The 24,526-nt window shown below is 43.8% G+C and overlaps 1 protein-coding gene across 3 annotated transcripts in view; it reads right to left on the bottom strand.

The window, feature by feature from the left end:
- Positions 1 to 24,526, bottom strand: part of adka (adenosine kinase a) — a 130,867-nt gene that overhangs the window by 101,464 nt on the left and 4,877 nt on the right. For all 3 annotated transcript variants that reach the window (XM_069188873.1, XM_069188875.1, XM_069188874.1), the window contains exon 3: positions 19,374 to 19,427. In XM_069188873.1, the coding sequence (XP_069044974.1) occupies positions 19,374 to 19,427 (54 nt within the window). The remainder of the gene's footprint in view (positions 1 to 19,373; positions 19,428 to 24,526) is intronic.

Below are 24,526 nucleotides of genomic sequence, written 5' to 3'. Positions count from 1 at the left end.
GCCATCTACCGCTCCACCAACGCCATTAACAGCAACTGAGCTTTCCAGGGTGAATTCACCAGCCCCAACTCCTTTGCTGTGATCAGGTAACGAGAAGGCAACACAGCGCTCATACAGACGTGTTCTCATAAACAAGCCGAATGGTCATTTGAGGGGAAAAAAAGAAAACCACATTATGAGAGTTTGCATGCCTTTTTCACCTCCATTCATACATACATACAAGGACATTATTTCACTGGGACAACCTTCAGCTAGTTTAAACTGAAAGCCATTAGCACCCAAAATTAAACCTTTCTTTCAAAGATAAACTGGGAGTTTGGACTCATAATATGGTTTCATGCATGCAAGTCAGAAATCCACGTATGTTTTTATAAGCCCTTGATCTCTTGGTATTTCTTTTTGTCCTTATTGCCAGCTGCTGTGTCGATCCACCACTCTCAGCACCCGGAGTTCTGTGTATGAAGACCAGGTTAAATGTATAAACACCAAATGTTAACTTATGAAGGAAAAAAACTGCACTCAAAAATCTGTTAGATTCTTTGCTTTGAAATACTTCACCACAAATGTTACAGAGGTTGAAAAAATGCACTTAAATGTCAGTTTGACAAAAGCCAAAAGAACATTTCCCACATATGTTTGTAGTTAGGTATATTAAATCAAGATGAGAAAACGAAGTCATTTAAATCACAAGTTAAAACATCAGCCTTTTTTTTTTTTTAAAGACCATGATTTAAAGGAGTCCCTCCAAGTTCTTAGGAATTATTTTTTATTAACCTCTAAGATGGTGCACACCATTGTTTTCGCAAACATTTAAGCCTCTTTTCTTCAGCCTTTACTGAAGAAAATGTCAATTTATGTTCAAGCTACATATGAAAAAGTAAAGAAGGCCACGTATGAACAATAATTCAGAAAACCCTTTGAAGCACAAAAACGGTCTTAATCAGATCCAGGATCTCCCCCCTAAACAAAGTATTTTTGTAAATAAAACTGGATACAATTAACCACAAACAAACAGCTCGCTCTATTGCTAGAGATGGTCTTTCATCATCGGGATGCTCTCCAATTAATTCAATTAATTAAAGGAAAACAGACTTTAAAACATCAGTAATGAAAATGATACCACTCACAAAAGCTTAGTAATTATAATAAACTAAGGTCTAAATCTTCAAAAATGTAAAAAAAGTTCTACTGCAAATGAGTGCTAGAGTAATGTTCCTAAAAGATGAATCACTGATATGAAAACAGAAGAGCCTGAGGGACCGACACAGCAAGGCCTTACTGTACTGTTACTTCTTGTGCTGCAAGCCCAGTAATGCCAGTTAGGCAACTGTTTTACTTGCGCTTTTAATTTAATTAGAACTGCCATCTAGTTCTTGTACACCCAGCAGATTTGATTTTGTCAGCTGTCTTGATGCTTCAACGAGCCATGTACCCCCCTCCCCCCCCAGGGAGGCTGAGGTGCTGACAGGCTCTGCTCCCCCCGAGTCCCTCACTGTGCGACATACCGGGGGCTCGGAGGAGACGCACCGCAGGTCCAGCAGGTTCCGAGCCCCGGGAAGACTCGGCCCCCGGCTCGAACCCTGCGACGCCTGAGAACTGACCCCAACCAGCTTTGGGCGCGAGCATTTTCACCACTTGGAGCTCTAGCCCTGCCTTTTCACTGGAATGGAAACAGTGCATTTTAAACCTGTGCAAAGCTAGCTCAATGAGTTAAAATGTGTTAAACTGGGTTTAGCGAGTTCTAACCACAAACTGCAGTTTGCTGCACATGCTGTATGTTTTAGGTGCTGCTGTGAAGTGTGTTCTAAGACCCATATACAGTAAGACAGAGGAAGCCCATAGGAAATTCTCTCCTCTATTTGGAGTTTCCCTGGCTTTCTTTCTACCGCCTCTCCTCCGCACAAAGGAATATCGTGCAGCCGTGAAGCATATATTTGAGGAAGCGCTCTTTTGCAACCCTACGAGATTAATCAGTAATGACTCTCGCGGATTTCCAATCCACAGAGCAATCGTGGACACCAGTCAAGATGAGGCTGAAAGATGGCACAGATGAACCCTTTCTATCTGCAAGTAGCAGCTTCCTAACTGGAGGGGTTGAGGGAGGAGAGCGAGCAAAGGCGACTGGCAAGAGGGGTGCCCAGACAGAAGACGGCATGGGCAATGCAGCCTACCGATGAAGGCAGGAGGCAAGAAGCAAGGCCAGGCAGGTGGACAGAGGGATGAATACTCATACACTAGGTGGCGTATTGGACAATCCACCTCTGCTGCTTAGATATACCAACAGCGATATAATATAACCACCACCTCATGCAACTTAAATATGCATCAATAGTGATGTAATAACAATGCCACATCGTGCCAATTAAAAAGAAAGTGCAAATCAGTCTGCTGAAGAGTAAGGAACATTACTTTTCACAGTGGATCATATTGGTAGCGAAATTAAAAACTAAATATTGGCAGTGCTGTCCTCTCTGGAGGCCTTTTACGATCTGTGTCCCCGAGGAACGGGTTTAATCCCGCTGCCGGTCCCTGGCGTACTTAAAAGAGGGACTTGTTAGCAGGCCCCCAGTCTGGGAGAGGGAACTGCCCTATTGTGAATGAAGCCCCTGCCCACAGGCAGCCGGGGTGATCTCTGTGGGCACCAAGAGAACTGCTCTTGTAGCTCACCGCCCCCACATTCCTCACTGGCACCTGCCACAGCAGTGCAGGACAAAACCACTTAAAAGAAAGAGTCACATCAGCAGACACAAGTCTTAGGGATACAAAGAAGCCACAGAAGTAAGAGCAGCTCTTCTCAGGCAGTGACTGTCCTAGCATTGCTGTTTGTCGCCACAGCTCCACAACCTAGTGCTGCCTCTCCGTAGACCTCATTAAATGACCACAACATCGTCTAAGAGACATTTAAACACCCAGAAAAACAAGTAGCATTCCCTTTGGACATGACTTCTGCAGCTGGGATTGTGCCCTGAAAGAAATACACGACTTCATGATTTTTACTTGCAGTTTGGTAGTAAATTCCCCAAAAGCTCACACTTTTCACACTTCATAGTAACATCTGCGATAAGCCTAATAATTTTAGATTCTTTAGAGGGCCAGATGGAGTATCCTGAGAATAGTCCTAGCACTTCTCTGCTCTCAGTGCATCGCTGCAGAACATCACCCTGGTCCGCGTATTAAACGCGCAGCAGTTGGCTTGAGAGGGGTGCTGGAACCGCTGGTTTCGACTATGGTCAGAACCCTCCAGCTGCCCTCCCACTCTCCTTCAGCTGAGGCTGAAATCAGCTCCACAGCGCCGAGAGCCCAGCTCTCCTGATGACTCATTAGCACACAGGCTGAACCAAGTGTTCCAACTTCAAATACCAGCTTCTAAAAATAAACCGCGCAGCCAGCTGACTAATATTTCCATTAGTGTCTGCTTTTCTTCTCTAGGTGTGATCCTAATTGCTAACCTGAGCAAAACGGTTTTGTCACTCAATGCAAAGGCTTCATGCGGGTATAATGTTGGCTTGAATGACACCATAGGACAATTTACTGTTGAAGACCCTTCTACACACCGTAAGCAGTATTACACATATATTGTACCCCCAACACATGACGCAAAGTTTATGAGGAATAGGATTGTGGTTCTAAACTCTGCAGATGTGAAACTGTGGGCATATTTCTAACTCGAAGAACGAACACATTGAAGAAGGCTCCACGGCCGAAACATTTTCTTTCTTCTCTATTCAGCATGGAATATACCTATTACTTGTTCCTTTGCAGCCTACGCAGCTACCCACCTGAACATTGAAAAGCCGGTACCCTTCTGTGAAAGACATGTTTGCAATGAGAAAAACAGCAGGCTGCAATTAGTTAATCCATCCTCAAAGCATTCAAATTGGCTAGGAGGACCAGACAACAGTGTCCAGTGTGGTGTGGAGATGTATCTATGTGTAGCAGAAAGACACTTGGCAGTACAGCTTACGAGCAGAAGCCCCCACCCACAGTAGCAAAGTCCCCCCAACAGGAACGGCCTGTTCTTTTGTTGAAAGGGTATTCTCTGCGTGTCCGAGAACTGACTGCAAGGGGACCACTGCTCTGCGGTTCTCGAGGGGCAGCTGCCTCCAGAACTTCTGCGAGCACCATGACTGGCGCTGTTCTGGACTCGCACACAAAAAGACGCTTTTAAACTTGGAGAAGAGCTCGTTCATCTCTGCTGGAGTGAGGACGTTCCGCCAAAGACTTGTAACTAACTAAAGCGAATAACGTGGCAAAACCCTCTGCTCCAGAAGAAGTCGGACAGAGCTGCCAGCCTTCACTGTAAAGCAACCCAGGACACCTCTATGAGAGCAACAGTGCAAAGGCACGCTCAGCAAAATTCATTACTGCAACAGGAGATTTTAATCAAGCATTTAAATGCAATGTCATGCATTACAGAAAAGCAAATTAAAAGAAGCACTAGACAAACGCTCACACTTGCGCATTCATCACATCAAGTCTGATCACAAAAACCCCACTGTAAGCACTCTGGAATTCCTGACTGTCTTAGACACTGAATCCTGCTCGAACACAGAGCTTCTGTTTCAATGGACAGAAGAGAAAACTTGACAAAGTTCATATTACTAAGGCACCACTGTAAGTTCATATTGTCAGGACTATTTGACTTTTTCCTACACAATTGTTCATATTGGCAAAACCCATTCATGACCTGTTTCAGGAATTAAAAAAAAAAGATTCTGAGAAGTTTTGATCAAAAATGCTTTTCCAATTTCTGTTCCTGGACAGCAAAGAAGATGTATTATAAACAAAGAAACATGTAATTTACATTTTCTGAGTTTAGCTGAAACAAAAAAAGCCCAAAACAAACACGCAGTCATTAAGGAAGCAGGTTGGTTTTATTCTGAGGTTGGTACATGACCACACTCTTTGCTAAGCAGAATATGGGAATTTCACAAAAATGATCTTTCCACATCACCGACTGAGTTCTGAAAAGCTTCCTCAGTAGAGTGGGAAAAAGTAAATGCCAAAGTAGTACTGGAACAAACATGCAAACGGTCTCCTTTATAAAAGAAATGCATAACAGGGTGACAGAGACCCTTCTAACAAATGTTTCAAGACCTTTTGGGCTCAAAGAATGGCTATCCTATAGTCCTATAGTTCTAATTCGGCTGTTCAGTACTTCACAGTATTATCCATGTTTAAATACAGATAGATATACGAGCACAGACACAGCTCATTAAACACTCCACAAACCTCAAGTCAGAGGTCGGGGGTCAGAGGTCAGGAGTCAGGCTGCCGTCTTTAATTCAGTTACGTCCCAGACCAAACATCGATCGCAGCACTCAGCTCTCCGAGTTTCAAAACAAAGTTATTTCTGCAGCGGAGGAAGACTGCCTTTTGTTTTGTCTTCACTACAAAAGGACAGCGCAGACATTTTGTTTCAGACGCCTACAAATATCTCCCTCTGATAACCATGTAATTTCTTACCCTTGGGGGGTAAATCCAAAGCAGTGAAAGGCAGCAATGCCATTGCTGCTGTAAGTTACACGGATAGCAATGATAATAATAATAATAATTAGTAGTAATGATCAATGCATGATCCTTGAATCATCTTTATCACTAATAAAGTATCAATGTCCAGTGACGCCCTTCATTAGTGGATGTCATAGGAAAGAAGTCTCCCTCACTCCCCCAGCTTGCTGGGTAAGAATGTGGAGCAGGGGCGCATACACACACACACAACCCCGGGGGTGAAAGAGGACCGCACGTTCAGTCAGTCACTCCACCGCTCGGAGAAGCTGTAAATATCATTGTTACTTCCCTAATTAAATTGTTCGGTAATTTCTTCACACAGAGTACACACAGTTTATCTGTTTAAAATCAATACCCCATTTCACAGTGAAACTTGTCCCAGCCCTAGACAGGGCCATTAATTATTCTGTTTTCTAGGCTTGCACTGTGATGTTCCCTCAAGGTTGAGGCTTTTATCTTCTTTATTTAAAGGGGAAAAAAGTCAATAATAATTCTCCTTTGTAAGCGGATGAGTTTGCTGTCAGGATCGTGTGCTTTTCACACATGGAGCCTTGTTTGAAGTCTCAGACACCAATCCATAGGCAAGTCATTTTTGCTTGACATGCTTTAAGCTCCAGCTGAAAATTTTTTTCACCTTGGTTTTCAATACATACTGGCACGTTTATGTCGAACAACTGAGTTTCTGAAAGGCTTTCAGCTGCTTCCTTTGAGGCAAGGGGAGTTTAAAATGCTGGTCGCTAAAAGGAAGCACAGTCTATGGTGTAAAATGGGGGCATGACTCGGATGGCACGCTCCATGTCCACCTACAGATCTGCTCCGAGACACGACGGCCACCGCGGAAAATCCTTGGGCACATCGAGGAGACAGCCGGACCACACGCACCCACGCGGTCGCTCCCATCACACTGAGGTAACCACCAAACATGCATCCAAGCCCTGATCTTTCCCAACAAAGCAAAGATCGACTGAGTGACCTCTGCCCCTGAAGTTTCTCACACCCCTAAGCCATTCCCTCCCTGGGCTCCAGCGCTTTTCCTGCAACAGAGCAGCCAAATCTTTTGCACTAAGATAGCGGTCAGTTGCATTCACCTCAACAAGTGCATGACCGCAATTCGGACTGAATCTTGTCCTTCCTGTACCCGTGTGTTTTATCCGATTTGCCCTTGCCCCAGAGAGGGACCTGCAGACCACCTGGAAGAGCTTGTTTGACTAATTGAGGGCCAGAGCCACCTGCATTCACGCAGTACAAGGCTGACTGCTGCACATTGTGAGAGTGAACAAGTCCCGCCTGTGGACAATCGGCGTTTGTTTCAATGTGAGGCGTGTACAAATCACCTTCCAGTTAAGAGGACGGTGAAGCACGAGTGGCAGCCCCTCTCTTCGGCCCAAACTCAATTTAAAACTAAAATCACTCACCTTTGCTAAAGAAATCCGGTAGAGGGCAGCCTGTGCTGGAAACCACAGGCATTAATATTTACCACGGATGTGACAAAATACCAGATTACCATTTTGCAAGAGGTATTCCAATACACATGGACAGAGACATCTGCATCCTCTGTAAATCATTCCAAAGTGTACAAAATGGGGAAAATAGGGCAGTAATGTCATTTCATTGATTTTCTCTGGGAGTAAAGTGCCCAGGGCCCTTCATATTCAAGTACCTACAGACAAGCTGTACCAGAAAGTCCTGCGTCAGGGCATGTGTGTACTTAAAAACTGATATTTAGCAATTATAATGACTCATAGAAATCTAAGGAACAACTTAGCAATGCTGTGTGACCTGACACATTAACAAAGGACGCTAACAGAAATAAGCCCACTTGCGCTGGTGGCCCTTTTCAGCCTTCACGTCCCTGGCTCACATCTGGCATGTATATCCTACAGTGTAGGGATAAATGCAGCGAACACTTCCTTCTGTCATTTCAGAACATGTTGTTCTTCCTGATAGTTCAATATTTGACAATGCGTTGTTCCCCTTACACATTCCTGCCACACCTGTATTTAAGATAATCCTGCTACAACTCGAGCAAGTCTTTGTCAGGTCTTCCTGGAGCTGAAAATTCTCCTCTTTCAGAGCTACACACAGCCCACATCTCTCACAGCTTGAATATAGGTTACACCATTCAGGCTTTTAAAGGCAATTTGTATCCTGAAGTGCCCATTTATTATGGAACAGCTTCATATGGGGAAATTTGTCAACGTAAGACATGCTTATATTTCTTTAAGGACATGCGGGGCCGGATTTCTCTTTTACATGTTCTGCCTTAAAGGAGCAAAACAGCAAATTTAAAAATAACCTTATTTGCCTTGGGAGCGTCAAGTTCACACCTGAACATATAAGAGATCGACCTTTTCAGCTCTCTAAAAACGACACAAGGGATCTGGTAATTTATAATGTTCCACGTAAATAATTCAGCTCCATGTGGAGAATACCATATGGCCTAGTGTGAACTCAGACGCAGGGAAAGGTTTTCTCGTGTCACAGCTCTCTCCCAGGTATAAGGGGGATTTAAGTAAGTCCCACAAATAACACAGCTGCATCAGGGCGTTCACAAGCCTCCCCAGCGTGCGTCTACACACCGACTTCCCATCCATCAGCCTGAACACCTTCTAGGCAGAACGAATGAATCACTCACTTTTCCTCTTTTGTTTCATTAAAATGTGTGAAGTCATGAAAACGTACATGAGATGTGGGGCAAGTTTTTGACTGAAAAGGACTTCAACCTTTATAGAAAGCACTCCTTCCAGTCAGGGCTCCAGCCCATAAAAAAAACAGCCTGCTCCCGACCTGCCCAGCCATGACATGACCTTGTCATGGAGTAGGTCCAAACACTAATGCATGGAAACCGGCTGCTAAGTCATGATGCATAGGAAACTGCAACATTATAAAAGTATTCCCTTTCCCTCACTGGTGCCACCTACTGGGCACTGAGGGCCAGACTGCAGCCCAAGTTCAGAACCCTGACTGGCTGGTGAGCGATTGCATCAGCCACCTCCAGACTTGGGAGACTCAGAAGAGCACGTCAAAAAATAAAAAATAAAATAAAAATATTAACTCCATCTGAAAGAATTATACAAACCCATATTAGTTTACCTCAATTTAAATGTGGTTCGGCACCAACAAAATGTAATAAGGAAAACATTTACAAGTTCAAATAACGTTTTGTAAATATAGCAAAGAGAAAACAGACGTCTTGGCTCCTGTCCACCTTGGCCAACAGAACGCTAATTTAGGACTGCGTGGCTCAATACAGCAAAAAACAGGAATCTAATTCAGAGAAAAATGCATAGTTCTGACCAAAAAAAATTGAAGAGCAGCATTCGAGTTTCTGTTGCTTATAAACAACGAGATTTATTTCACTGAGAGTGCCAAGGAAAATCCCATTAAAAAAAGTAAAGAAAAAAAAAGAACGATTGAGATACTCCACATGCATCTGTAAAAATGCTGCCTCCTCTCTCTCCCTTAAGGATCAATTTTACTGCAGAAAGGTTTTGTCTGTAAAAATCTGCAGCATTTGAATCAAATAAATCAAGTTTTCCAAAAAAATAAAAGGGTCACTCCTCCAAGCACACAATGCTGCAGTCTAGAAAAGGCAACACCCTCCAGGTACTGCTGCCATCGACACTGAGGGCCAACAGAGGGCACCAGGGCCCGTGGACGGGGGCGGGTGAGAGGGAGAGAGGGCCTGTGGGCCGAAGAATGGAGACGCCGGCACCCGTGGACAACTGGGGATGCCCTTCAGCGTTGGACAAAGAGCTTCCTGCCTGTAAAGCATTTTTGAGATACATTTTTAGGAAATAAATCAGCAGCAAATAAAGGCTAATGGGGAAAAGCTAATAAAGGTACAGGAAACAGCCTCTGCATGGGCTGCTGACATGGCCCGATTCTCCCTGTCCCACGGGATTGCTGTTGAACTTCTGCCTCTGTGGCGACATTTTCTGCTCCTCGGTATACTCAATGCTCGGTCACAGCCAGCGAGAGGGGACACGGACCCCCAAACCACACGGTCTAAGGACAGACTGGCCAGTGCTAATCTGCCACACAGCGTGGCGCAGCTGGGCCTGCACCTCCACGGGCCTCCTCAGAGCACGGGGACGCGTACGGGGGACAACACAAAGCCAGAACAGGCCGCAGCCGCCGCTATCACACACCAGACGCGTCGGTTCCTGCCTCCAACAAACAGCAGGCAAATAATAGGTTCAAACACCAATTATGATGACTGATAAGCACAGCTCTGGCTCATTTCTTCAATGAAAACATCTTCTTGTTTTCTCTGTGAAGGGCACCCCGAAGTGAACACCACAGGTGAAGCAGCAAGCGCTGGCACCGCGGTGTTACCACACTCCACAGCTCGGCGCCCCCTGGGGAGCCCCATAAACTCAGCCCGCCACTGCAAACGCTAATCAAGGGGCAACAAGCGTGCAGCGAATTATTTATACATCACAGTTGTACGACCGCGCTAAGTGAGGAAGGTGCGGCCTGTTCAGTCAAGGTGCTCTCACTGATCTACAGAACAGGCTGCAAGCCTCTGAGCAGACAAGATAACCTTTAGAGAAACAAGCGATCCTTCACACATTCCACTGCACTAAAATGTCAAGCAAGAGGCAGCACCGGCAGGACAGGGAGACCCAGCTATTGACCCGACGCAGTCAGCCCTGCGTTCGCACTGCTGTAGCTGATGAAGATCTGAAATCGCCGGCTGATGAAGACAAGCTGGTGCGGGGTGGGGAAACCTCGTCGTGCGATCACTAGCGAGCGGGACGAAAGCATCACCTGCCCTTTCCGATATCCACGCGCTCGTTCTCTCCATGGAGAAATAAGCCGAGCACAGAAACGCTGGAATATCGGGAGGCTCTGTTGATTTCGTGATCAATTTCCTCCTGGACGTTCCTGGGCAAATCGCTCACACTCGACTTGCCTCTCCCGTCTCTGGGTTTCCTTTCCACGCTCCGACAGGTCCCTACAGGTCTGGCTGTCTAGTCAGCTCATTATACAGTCTCCACAAAGAGGAAGCAACACAGGGCTGCGTGCTCACCAGGAAAAAAAACACACATTACAATATTAAGTTAAGATTTTCACATTTTAAAACCGATTACTGGGATGCCCTGTTAAAGACAGACAACTGGAGCAAAACCTTTTCAGAAACTCTTACAACCTTCTCAATGTTTAATTAAAAGCGAACGTGGAGTGCGAGTATAAATTCGGATGTCCCAGGAGTGGAAGGAATGAAAGGTTTTCCAGGCGTGACAAAGAGAGCAGGGAACATGAACTGTGCGGAGAGCTGTTGTTCTCCGCTGTCCAAGCTCAGCAGCACAATCCTGAGCTGCTGCTGCCTCCCACTGGACACTCCAAGGAATTCTGCCTTGCTGAGCTGCCCTCCACACACAGCTGAAGCAAAAAAAACAGAACTGCAGAAAACATTCATTTTCTGATCATTAATCTAGGTGGTAGATCCTCCCCCCCCATTTTATTCATTATTAATTGGGTACAATAGTGACAGCAATGTCCATCAATTCCAAGACCGTAATTCAAAACCAGGTTTAACGGGTTGTTTTCCCAAACTATACTTGTCTCGCCACACCTGAATAAAGCCTCACTTCTGTCAGGGGCACTGGCAGACTCTACAGCACAGACATCACACTGCTGAACAGTCTGCTCAAGAGCCACAGATGGCATGAAAAAAAAGGGGCATCAAATTACCGAACACAGAAAAACCCTGTCTTCACGAAACCCAATAGCACCATGGCCCAGCACTGACTGTGGGAGAGTGACTCAAACCTTAGGATCAATTACAGCAGACTGGCAGCTAAAATTACAACTACAGGGCTACTCACAAAAATCATTGGCAATGTCGCTAGAAAGCAACATTTCTGTACTTTGACATGTTTGACTGTACAACTCTCACGGGCACAAATTACAAAAACATACAAATGAGGCCATGAGCAGTTAATTAACAGACCATTTAATGTAACTGAGCATTGTGGCCTCTAGCCAGATGACCACGTTGGAGACATTTTCCCCACTTCCCTTAAAAGACCGTCAGAAGTCCGTCTCAGAAGTTAAAAGAAGAATTTTTTGTCATGCGCTCAGGAGCGAAACAGAGACGATAATTAAATTAGAACAGTCCTTAAATATTTTTCGGTTATCCATCACTCTTCCCTGTGCTCATCAGATTGGCTTCTCTTCCCTCCCTCTTCTCTATCGGCCAAAGATAACATCTGTTAAAACAATTGGTTCCTTAGTTGTGTAGCACGCATTCCTATATAACACAGTATAGAATTACATAGCAGCCCTTGTGTCCAGCATTCTTCCATTCCAGGTCAAACCAGTTCTGTATGTCCACCTTGTAAAATACCGCAGCTTGTATTTTACATGTACAAAGTTCACAGAGAGCCTCTCAACAACCGTTTTGGCTGTATTTAAAGTTAACGATAATAATCCAATAAGACGGAACTGAACTGAAATTACTCTGACCAGCAGCACACAGGGGCATGTGAAAGCATTCTGAGAAAGCTAGCCAGCTGACCGCTGGCCACCACAGGCAGCAGCTCTCCATTAGTGTCAGTTAACGGGCATCCTTCTACAGAGCGGCACCACCACATCTGTGAGGCACAGGAAGAGAGGGCCATCAGATCACCTCAGGAAGTGCAAGAACCCTAAACGGCTGACTTCCCTTCTTCCACTGCAGCCTGCAAATCCTTGAATTCAGCGGTCATCAACATGGACTGCTGCCCTCTAGAGAAGATACAGCCCATTTCCTCTTTTACATTAACAACACTGTCTTTTGTTTGCCTAAACGCTTTGCCACATGCAGATTAACATTTTAGCCGGTATGGTGATCCACGATTCGTTCTGACTCATGCGTTTACCACTTCAAATAATTCTAACTGAATAGTGTGTGAATCATGCAATGTAATTACTACTCGGCAGATATGCCAAAGTCCACCTTCAATGACAAGCACCATTATACTGCCGTTGTAATTAACTGTGCATCACATTGTCTGATGTACACTAAAACAAAGGAGAACAAAGTGGTCACTAAATGCACCAGAAACTTCATTACTTTTGACAGAAGGAGATGAGGTTAATTATCTTGCTTAGGCGAAGCCACGATCGCATTTGATCCACTCCATTGTAAAAGTTGGAAAGATCATCAATAGGATGATTAGTAATTGGAAGCCAATTAAGCAATTCTAGGTCAATTAAGTTAAAGGGAACTGCAGTCCCAATTTCTCACAGTTATTACATCTCAGAAGCAAAATAAATTCACTGACTTTATAGAACAAAAAATCTAATTCTGAACTCTGTTGAAGTATTGTAAGTCACCAAGTTGGTGCAGACTTACAGAGTTCACATGAATTGCTACATGATGCGGCCCTTTCTGCTCACTAGTCACGGTAAAGACTAATGTAATTGACATACGAATGAATAAGTGCAGGTTGTGCAGCAAACATTTCACCACAGAAATGTTCCGATGTGATCTGCATGCAGAGTTAACGAGTAATTTGTATTTGTCGGCAAAACCATCCTGAAATCGAGAGAATATTTCTATTGGAATAAAAGAGATGTATTCACAAGCCTGCTTGTTTACAACGTCATATGTCACCGGAAGTTCTGGTGCCTGTCTTATTGGCAGAACATGGTGCTAAACCTACCTGGAAATTGTCTATTTTTTATGCAAATTTCCGCATTATTGGGTAAATTTTACTTTCACTGTGGTTTGAAATGCGCTCAATGCTGATTCTTTCTAACCTCAAAATGTACAAATAGAGTTGCAGTTCCCCTTTAATAACTGTAAACTAGAATGGAGATGCTGAGGTTACATATCGCTTGCCTGCTGCACAAAAAGAAATATTTTCTTAGACACTGAAAATAAGCATCTTCTGTGAAAACATTCACAAGAGCTCCTTTTTCAAAAGCTCTCATTAAAACGGACATGCTAGGTCACTAAAAAAACCCTCTCAAAGCACCAAACTGCATGGGACTTAAAGAAATCCCACGGAAAACCTCAAGGTGGCAGTATTGTCCAATAACATGAATGTTTTCCCCAACAGTCCATAATGCATGTATTCAAGTTCAAGTTTATTGTCATTATACTCATACACAGGTATATGGTATAACGAAATGCTATTTAGCGAGCTCTCAGACGATACGTAGTACAAAAAAACAACAATACAATTGTATAATAAAAATAAATATTTGTTTACATTGCAGCACATATCTTAGTGATGTAATTGAATTGTTGACCTAATTGCAGCAGCTGAACACATATTCCCAGCTCTTCGATTTACAGTGAGCAAGAATACCTACAGGACTGGGGCCATCCAGGGCTCAGGTAGGGAGCACTGGAAACAATACCACTGTCATTTGTTCTAAAGACAAAACCTGAGCTTCAAAACAAAAACATACACCATACTACGCCAGCAGAGTGGGAGGTAACGAAGTCTGTTGCTGATTTGCTCAGACCTGCATTGTGTTGGGTTTATGTGAAGAGAGTCCCCTGCAGGAACACACCTGTAAAGCCTGGTCTAATCATTAAATCACTGCCTGTGCATTTGGGGGGATGAAAAACACGGACCTGTCATCTGCTGAAACCCCCCAGCAGAACTCGCACATCTTACAGCACAGAAAATAATGACATGACTCTCTCGCATCAGGAAAAACCCTTCCCAGCTGAAACTGGCCATTATCTGGTTGGCCTTGTAAGAAAACTAAAACACCTTTAGTAATAAGAACTAAGGAAAAGTTCTAACTATGCAGGGAGCAGATCCCTCTTTTCCAACATAATATGTGAACATCAAGAACAATGCTCTTAAAAGAGCAAATGGTACAGATGACAGAACATATTACATTCTGACACTTGTCTGAAGTCCCCTATATCACAGAAATCTACTAAACTATACTCATAACTCACAGCAGTAAAGCACTGTGCCAGAAATTAAAAAAAAAGATTAAAGGCGCAATTATAAATCCAGTAGTATTTTTAATGCAAATCTCATAATGCATAAACTATGATCCTACAAACATCTCCAAGGACGATAATTGCTCATCGCATTAAAAAAACAAAACGCATCTAACAATACAGTATAAAGGCTTTTTCACTGAAATACAAAAAGTGAATGTTGAACATTTATAAAAAGTTTAGAAAACGTGGATGTTACTGGCCAGGTAGTTCTTGAAGTGAGACTATTACAAAAAGTCAGATGGAGCAGCACCCACAATTTTCAAGACTACAAAGAAGTCAAGGAACGAAAATAACAGCATGTTTATTTTCAAGAAACCAAATTGACCCTAAAGGATTCGGCAGGTCAAAAAAAGTGTTGAGACTACCTGTAATTTCGCACAGGACATTTCTCGCTAACTTAAGCATTTTGTTTAGTTCACTCCATCTTTGGGACAATTTTTTTAATTGACTTGACATCATAGCATTGCAAGAGTAATAATGATCAAGAGCAACTGATACGCATGACAAAGGCCGAGTGCTGAAAATTGCCCTGCAGATGTGTTGGGACACAAGTGCACGAAAAATTAACTTGCGATTTCGGACGTCACTGGCAGAAGTCCTGCTGGCTGAAACAGCGAACAAATAAATGGGTTGGATCTTGATCCAATTCGCAGGCAGCACCCAATGGAAACCTGAAAATAGAGCTTGCCTGTCATAATACAGCTGGGTTCTGGAGCCCAGGCAGCAAACACTGAAAGTCTTTAACTCTTAAAATAAAACTAAGTGTGGTGGACAGAGTGACCAATGGCGGAACTCTAGCCACACTTTCAATCTATAGTCTACACTGAATGGATGGTTGACAGAAAACAAAATATATAGGGAGACAGAACAGACTCCAAAATAGGAGTGTTCCAAGAGAAAAGGTGCAGAGCTAAATACAGTGAATTAAACCATTCTGTTTGGTTAATTTGAATAGGCCTGTCAACTCGGAATCCTAGTCTGGTGCAACATTGCGAGCACGGAGAAATTTAAAAAGCACTTTGGAGATCAACCCGACTGTAAAGCAAGGGGAGGATAAAAGTCATGAAATGGGCTTCTGTAGGAGGAAAACCTGCAGATCAGCAAGCATCAATCATTTGTAGAACATTTTCTAAGGCTGTACACTTACGACAAACGGAACCTTCTGAACTTACACAAGCCAAATGCACCTTCTGCGGTGAGGTTCAAGGAAACAGCATCTGGACGTTCTGACTTGTCATTGTGAACTATGCTACAAAGACGTTCAGGTGGGGAGCTGCGTCAGCATGCATAGGCTGCAAAGGAACAAGTAATAGGTTTATTTCATGCTGAAAACAAGAAGAGAGAAAAACGTTTTGGCTCACACCTGAAGAAGGCTCCACAGCCGAAACGTTTTTTTTCTTCCGGTTTTCAGCATGGAATAAACCTATTACTTGTTCCTATGCTACCAAGAGATTTACTCATATAGGACAAGTTTTGCAACACTCAAAACAATGAAACAGTCGAAAAACAGTAGCAAAGCACTAGCCTTTAAACAAAGGGTTTTCGTTTACTTATTTGAACCTAACTCCCTGAAACCTCAATGCACTGCAATTTTCCATGTAAAGGAACAAGTAATAGGTTTATTCAACGATGAAAAGAGAAGAAAGAAAACAAAATTTTGGCTGTGGGGCCTTCTTTGGGTGCGTTTACTTTCTTCTTTTTTCAGCATGGTATAAAACCTATTACTTCTTCCTAAACAATTTGAGTGTTTGAATTCCACACCTCATACGTTTTCCAAAGACACATTCTAGATCACTGGAACTAAATGACATGATTGAAGCAACTTTAATTTAAGTATTAATACAGATGGGTTGCCCAGCACCCAGACCAAGAAAGCAGTTACCACGTTGTTCTTTTTAGACATCTATATTTAAACCCATTCAAATTAGAACATACATCACTGACTGTTTTGCCTAAATGTGACTGGCAGCTTGCTTTTGCTAAAAGTAAAACATTGTTTCAAACATATTTTGTAAACATTACTAGGACATTTAGACAACTATACTCATGTTGCAAGTTGCCAACAGTGGAGGTGAAAGTGTGACATAGGCTAATCTTTAGACCAGTGGAACACCAATTTGTATTATTAATCTATTAACTTGGGCTGATGAAAATTACTACGGGAACAGAAATACTCGTGGGATCCACCTTCCACACTACAGCAGGGGAGCACTGAATGTAGCTCCAGTCTGGATAGTGAAGATATCAAAGCCCTGTTTTTCCCCTGGGGATTCTGAAGTTACATGAAGTTTATCCAGGGGGCACATCTGTAATTAATGAACCATCTTCACAGCCTTTTCTCTCCTGCGAGCTCCCTCACTGTTCAGCCTTAACAAAGGCCAGCTGAAACAGCAGCTCACTGCGTTCTGCTGTTCACTGCTGGACGGCACGCGGTTTTGAAATCTTGAACCAGAAAAATAAGACCTTTCCAAAAAAAACTGGGGGGAATTTATCTTGACTCTTCTGAGATGTTGAAACCACTGCAAACTGCAACGCGACATCAAGCCGGGTCCAGTCATTTCTCTTACTGGGTTATTGCTCCTAACGTGGCTTGTGTCCGAGAGAGCCGAGGCAGTGGAAGAAACGAGCCTTGGCTGCTATTTGAACAGACTATTGTTCATGTTCAGTTGTAGCGGCTTCATTCAAACCCACTGTTGGGAGTTTGGTGATCGCACTCTTTGTCAGTTCTGCTGACAGACAAGATTCTCAACACTGTGGATGTGAAAGCATTTGAAAATACATTCCACCATGAAATGTATTTTTTCAGGATGTGGGAACGTCCTAAAGGTTACACATCTGTTGCTCAGTGACCCTAAAAAACATTTTTGATTTGCGATTTTACTCCGCTGACCCAGTGCTGTAACTTCATGTTCCGTTTCTCCCCCAGCAGTGATCGGCTCTGCAACGGCACACACCCAGACATTCAAGCCCTGGCTGCAAGGTATTTTTCTATATAGAACACTGCACAAAACCACCATGTAAAACAACCTTAGCAATTATGAATTGTCAAACTCCTTTGTTCATACATTCAGCTATATCTGGTAAGGAATGCAAAAAACTTTGTTCGGTAACACAGCTTAGATAGCACTGAATGTAGTAATCCCAAAATATACATGCGAAAACACTGGCTTTACTTATTGCGTACTTACTGGAGTTACTAGAGGGATATTACAAAACACTCCAAACCAAAAAAATAACACAGTAAAAAACATTTGAGATACAATTAACATCAGAATTTATAATCCACACGGATAGGAGAACTGCACAGAAAAGAATCAGTGTGACGGGATGCATTAACACTCTGAATTCTGAGTAAATGATTCAATAACATAAAAATAATGGACTGCCGTCACATCAGGATGAGCCCGCAAGTGGGGTCCCAGGACTTGATCAGTGTAGCATCATGCAGCCCGGCTGTCATCAATTTCTATAAGAGCAGCCTGAGAGACTGGACACTCCTGATCACACCAGCACACCTGCACCCCGCCCCCACTCGATCATCCTGCGCATCAGCACCACCCTCGCAGACATCCACCCGGAGGTCTACACAGAACCGGACTCCAGTGACGAGGACTTGGCTCCATGGCTGGTGAGCTGGCCCGAAACGACCAAGTTCAGTCTCCAACGTAGCAGTGCCACAAACATGTGGATCCCTTGATAAGCTCGATTAAAGATTGCTTCCTGGGCTTATCGTTTGTCATTTAACAGATGAAATCACCTCATCGCCCAACTCCAATCAAGTCCCTCACGAACGAGGTGAGATTAAGTGCCAAGAGTCAAAGTCTCAAGTGAATCACAGCCATGAAAGATTAATCAAAACATTTAATCAATACTACAATTACAACATCTGTACAACATCTGTTTTTCAAAAAACATGCTTTGAGTGATCAAATGTGAAGTATACCCGCTTCTGCTTCAACAGTAATTTAAGAGGTTCCTTGACAGTCACGATGTTAGCTCTTTAACGGCAAGGAGCTCCAAAAGTTTAACTTGCAACTGTAGAGTTCCCCAAGCAGGTGTTGATAAACAGACCCTCTTCCTGGCCTCTCAGAGAGCCAGCTCGCCTGTCGGGGAATCGCTACAAAAGGTCTGGGGCCGCCAGCTCCTATCACGGTCTGCACAGTCCAAAGTCCCTCCCCTAGTACTGGTAGAGGGGAGGAGAACGCGGCCTCGTTCTCCACGAGGACTGTCTACGAAACCTGAATGACGTTCAGTTCACCACCAGGCAGTCCCTTCCCTCTTCGAGAAGCTGCGGGCAGTGCCCACAATGGCACACCGCTGGAAAGCTCTTGCTGTACTCTCCCACGAGACCAGAGGAGCTGCTGCCTTGGCTCGGGAAGGAAAGAACAGCACAAGGCCGTTTCCAAATGAGGTTCACCATTGAACCAGTGAAGTATTTCAACCTGGATTCCCTCAGAGAAGATCGAAGAATTCAGTCACTGGATCAATCAGCTAACGACCAAATGGCATCCTCTAGTTTGTCACCTGTCCTATGTTTTAAAATAAGGTTTCAAAAGGTCATCAGGTTTGCTATTAAGCGTAGAAAAGAAGGTACAGCGAGCGCAATGTCTGTGCTGCTCTGATAAGCAGCAGAGCAGATGGAGAAAGGGTCCCGCAGAACAACATTTTCCTATTCTGCAAATCTCAATACAACAGTAACATCTCTGACAGATGTTGACTGAGGAACAGGGGGGACAGGGGGTTACTGGCAGTTTTTCTAGCAATGGCAGACAGTTCTGGTGACAGACTGTAGAGATGTGGCAGGGTAGCAGTATATGTTATCCCCAGGGAACGGCGGCTTCTGCTTCATGTGTTTGTGAATTAAATGTAAAACAAAACATCAGGATTGGAAACTCACAGAGCTTTGTGCTTCTCCTCAGCTAAGATCTGGTCATTTGGTTTCAGTCCATACCTGTTAAAAAAAGCAGACATGTGGTTATTTAAAACATTAATTTTGTGTCAGTTACTGTTGTTGAAAACACTGCACCAAATCATACTTTGAACCTCAAAAATGTCAACAGGACAACTTTATTATTCAAACATACAACTGTAGGATGTCTAGCACTTATCCCCTTAAAAAGCTTTGATAACTATTTTCAACTACTAAGGATGTAGCAGAAGGCTCGAAAGGGCAATTAGCACTTTGCTGCAGCACAGTTAAACTGAACGTTATCAAACCTTTCCTCAATATGGGGAAAAGAAAGTAAAAGAATCCCAATAGAGAGCAGCCACTGTTCATACTCATGTTTATCCTTCTGTCCGGGGAAATCTTCGTGGAAACAAGAGGAGCATTAACAGAAAACTGTTTTACCCTTTTAAGAGTGTTGTCAAATACGGCTCTGCTCCTCTAATGCGTAACATGCTGATCTATATCAGCACCCTGCATAGTAGCTTGTTCAACATGAGCTGCTATCCTCTCAATCTCAGGCTGATGTAACATGGGTGCCCTCAAGAGATCAGCCAGGTGACTGTACCCTGAAGGAAAGCACAGATCTGGAGTAGGTGATGGCAGTTTAATCAGCTACTTATTTGCCTACAGGTGTTCAACAGGAAACCTGCAGACAAAGAGCAAATGCATAGAGGAATAGAGGAAGACCCCTTGAAACACAGAAGAAAATCAATTCTGACTGTTTACAGTCCACAACACGGGCACACAGAGTTGAATTGAGATCTTCACTGAAATGCATACATGAAGCATTTTACTTTAAAGATAGGTGAACTTTACAATTTGTTGAAACTATAGAATTATGCTATGCTCATTACAGACCACCTGCTACTCGGAGTGGGACTGCATCAGGGCAGAAATCACTGCTGTGGGCATTCTGGGAGACTGTGGTGCTTGTTCCCATCCTTGGCCTTCACTCAAGGCAAAGAGCTCCGACAGGAACAGCCAATCAGCAGTCCCCGCAGCGGCAGATCACACCAGACGAGGCCGAGCCACATTAACAGAGTCGCCAGCTGACACATCATGGCCAACTGAAATATTTCGACTCAGGCAAAAGAAACTGTCCAATGAGCTTCTGTACAGTACAAAAAGCTTACAGCTCTAAAGCCAAGGTTTTGGGTAACTGAATCATCTCCAGTCCATGAAATGATAACCAACAGAAAAAGAGCCCTTTCCCAGTAAAAAGAAAAATCAATATTTACCTTTATCAAGCGTTACAGTGAGTTCAAAGCAGCAGTTTTTGGTAAAGACCCAACAGGCCTCATTACAGAAAGATTCACATTTAAACAGTGAACAGGGAGAAAAAAAAAAACTTTCACCCAGTCAATGTGTGTCACCCGGCTTCACACAACACAGATCCAGATCTGGAAACACATTGAGGGGATTTATCCTGGCCAGAAAGTGCAACAAAAGTGAGGTTATGGAAGCCACTCACCCATTTCGCCACCCTAAATCTACTGACTTAAACACACAGGGTTGATTTCTCAGTCCAGCTTGCTTTCAGTTTTAAAAGGTTCATGGTATCCTGAGAACTCGCTCACAGTCACAGAAGGACTCCAAGAGCACGGAGTTCCTGGAGAGGCTCCGCCACCTTTCTAGCCTGTGGAGCAGGAACTACGGCTTTCTCAACAGCAATGTCCTCCGGCGCACAACAGCACACACAGCTGCAAGAGTCATAAACAGCCAAGAGCTGTCACATGTCTCTGCTGGAAGACATTTACTACCAGCACAAGTATTTTCATTAACAGATAACGGGAACAAAGTCATGCTGTTTAAGAACAAAAAAAAAAGGCAGTTCTGCTTTTTTGCATGAGGTTACCTAAAAAGCATTGCGCTATAGCTCCTCGATTGCAATCTAAGTGAGGAGAACGACAGTTCTGCCAAGTCAAATCACGTGCCTTTCAGGGCAGTGTCGCCAGTTCATCGAGACATTGCCTACATTTTGATGTCTATCCATGTACCTTTCCTCAGCTGACATCCCAGGCAGGGCAGGAAATGTTCTTTTATTCACAGGAACACTTCAGTCTCCTGGGTTCATTCTGCCAAATAACTTTTTAAATGTGCATGTAAAATGAGATCTTTATATTACCCAGCCTAATTTTTGGTAAACAAACGGGGCTAAAAATGTTTTCCTCTCTCTTGCTTGAAGGAAAGAGGCCCAATTTAAAACTGGAGCACAAATAACAGGTGAGAAACAGAAAAGTTGGTACCTCAGAACATCAATCTGTTCAGCACAGTCAATAACGACTGTTTAATTTTTTTTAAAAAGGGAAATCCACACTATTGGACGACTCACGGTTGGCTTTTGAGGTTTTGTTTTTGTGAACAAGGTTTTGACTTACAAAATCATGAATGCATGATTAATATGGAGAGCTCGGACATATCTGTGTAGAAAACTGAAGCCAGAAGAGTTCAAGAGCTGCAGAAAGCGAGTGGAAGGGTGAAAACATGAGTGGGGAGTACAGGAAGTGTTGTCCGAGGCTCCTCCTCACAGAGGAAGAGGAATCCTACTTGTTCAAGCCGGACCCATGAACTGGGGTGAGCTCAAGAGAAGCATGGCGAGGCACAGAAACCTAACACACGCAAATGAAACCGTGGGATCGCTCAAGTTAATCCCATGCTGAAATGCAGAAAGAACATTTCGGCTGTTGAGTCATCCTGAAGTGCGTTCCTTCTCTACTTTTCAGCGTGGAATTAACCTTCGTTCGCGGCCAACACGTGCTCTGGACTCAAACTAACATATGAACTTTGCTTTAACCTTTCCGACTGCGTGCCAGCTGTTTGTATTCCAAAACCCTGTGACCAGCGGCCTGAGATTTTAAAGACCGAGTGGGCAAGAAATCATCCTGCGTCAGACCAGAGAGCCTTGTGTGGGGAAATGCCATGCGGAGAAAAAAAGATCAATAAGATTGCAGTTCACACAGCACAGCTGGAAACCAGTGGGTGATGCAGATCAAGATTGCACAAGCTGGATATCAACTCGCATCAACAACAGCGCAGGGCTTATAGTTAATGATTTCAATCTTCTCAAGTGCAGAACTCAAAAGTTCAAACCTCGCAGAAAAGTATGCAGATTTAAAAGCTGTTCACTTGCACTGTGCAGTATGCATGACCAATCCTTGCTCCTCCATTTCAGCTTTTAAACATACGTCCCATGGAAACTAAGGGCTGAGAAAAATGAAACAATGATAGGCCATATTAAAGTACAAGTATGACCGAGTACCCTATTTCAAACAGAACACCTGCTTTATAGGGCATTGTTCCTTATTAAATACAGAGATTGAATCTTGAGTTAATTCACTCTTACGGGCTTAATCAGCTCAGCAGTTAATCCAGGCAGAACAAGGGGTTTATGCACTTAAAGCCTTTAAGAAACTCACAGGGTTCTTACTTGCTTCTAAGCCTTTGTGTGTTGGCAAAGGTCTTTAATTCGCCGGACGCTGCTGAACGATAACCAAAGTTTAGACAGGTCAATTACGCTAAAAATCCATCACTTCTTTAAAAATCTGCACTAAAAGAGGCTACTGAAAGCAGTCTTCCCATCTCTCCTCAAATACCGCTCACAGTTGAGCCACAGGCAGTGCCTGAGCAGCGAGAGGGCACCGACCCGCTGCAGTTCTGGCGGCTGGCAGGGGCCCAGAGCGAGCAGGTCGGTTACAAAATCCCATCTCCTTGCCCAGCTGGAGTTCACTTCCAAAACGCATACCTGGGCAAGACCAGCCCGGCATCGGCTGGTTCACCACCCACAGCCCTTCCACTTCCGCTCCTCTTCAACAGTAAACCGCTAAGGCTGAAATAACTTTGCGGTCACGTGAAATGTAAAAACACACTCCCCCTGACTCCCCTTGCTCTGTTTGTTGGGATGCAAAAATAGTTCATTGTATACTATTGCACAATGCAAGAAAGTTGCAGACTGTGCATTTTCAGCTAAGACAAGTAACATCTACTGGCGCTGGTGAAACTGGAGTAACAGAGAACCCAACAACATTTATAATACTGTTTTTTATGTACAAAGCTATTTAAGCCACTCAGTTAAAAATATCTCTATGAAGGTCCACATTGTTGACATGAATTCGACAAATCTTCATTTTGAGGTCCAGTCCAACATGCCTAGTCAACTTAAACCTTGTTTACATAACGGGAATCATTAACTCCGCACTTCTGCACCTGTTTCCAGCCAACTGGAAACTGAGAGCAAGTGCATTACAACTTGAGAGCACTGGACCTCATCCAGCTGTTGGGAAAACAGAAATGGCTGGATGAGATCCTTGGATCAATTAACTTCTAAAGTAAAAAGGAGTTTGACGAGCCAAACGGCCACCTCATTTCCAAACGCCCCTTCATTAGCAATACCCACAGTGCTGGGTGTCTTAGCCTCTTCCTAAACAGCAAGGAAAGCCGAGTTCACCCTCCTGGCCGTGCACTTGAGTCTGATAAGTACACTCCTCGCATCTCGGCTGACTTCCCTAGGACAGATAACTCCTCGTAATCTCACCGCCACAGAGGACTGCGCCCTCCGAAGGAAACACAGAGCTGCCCTCTCCCACAGCAAAGACCAACGCCTTGCTTTAAGTCAGCTGCTGGTGGACTTGAACATGCCATTAGCCACTCTCCAAACTGCCCACACACACACACAACTCCTCAGTAGAGGGGCTGTCATGAATCGTCTGTAACCTGCAGAGGGTTAACCACTATCAATTTAGAAACCGCTGAAATCCGCACATCACTTCAAAACGAACCCTAAAAACATTTTACTCATTCAGGGAATTATCACTGTACATGGAATTTGGTAGCACACCCCAACAACTGGCTGCAGCTCTGTAAAGTCTGACTATGAAAATTAAAAACTCGAATAACTTATGACCCATAACCTCACCTGATTTACATTTGACACTGGAAAGACAGGTTCACAACATACGTGCCTAATTACATGGCAGCTTTTAGAGTTCCTTTTCTCTGTACCATGACATAGCCCTCTCTGGACCAGCTGCCACTTCTAATATACCAACATGCTGGTCAGAACTGTACTGCAGAGCCCCTAGACCACAGAAGGGGACCGTCCATCT

Source organism: Lepisosteus oculatus, chromosome 4 (genome assembly GCF_040954835.1).
Source record: "Lepisosteus oculatus isolate fLepOcu1 chromosome 4, fLepOcu1.hap2, whole genome shotgun sequence".
NCBI lineage: Eukaryota > Metazoa > Chordata > Actinopteri > Semionotiformes > Lepisosteidae > Lepisosteus > Lepisosteus oculatus.
Note: the sequence above shows the minus strand (reverse complement) of the source record. Positions and strands in the feature narration are given on the sequence as shown.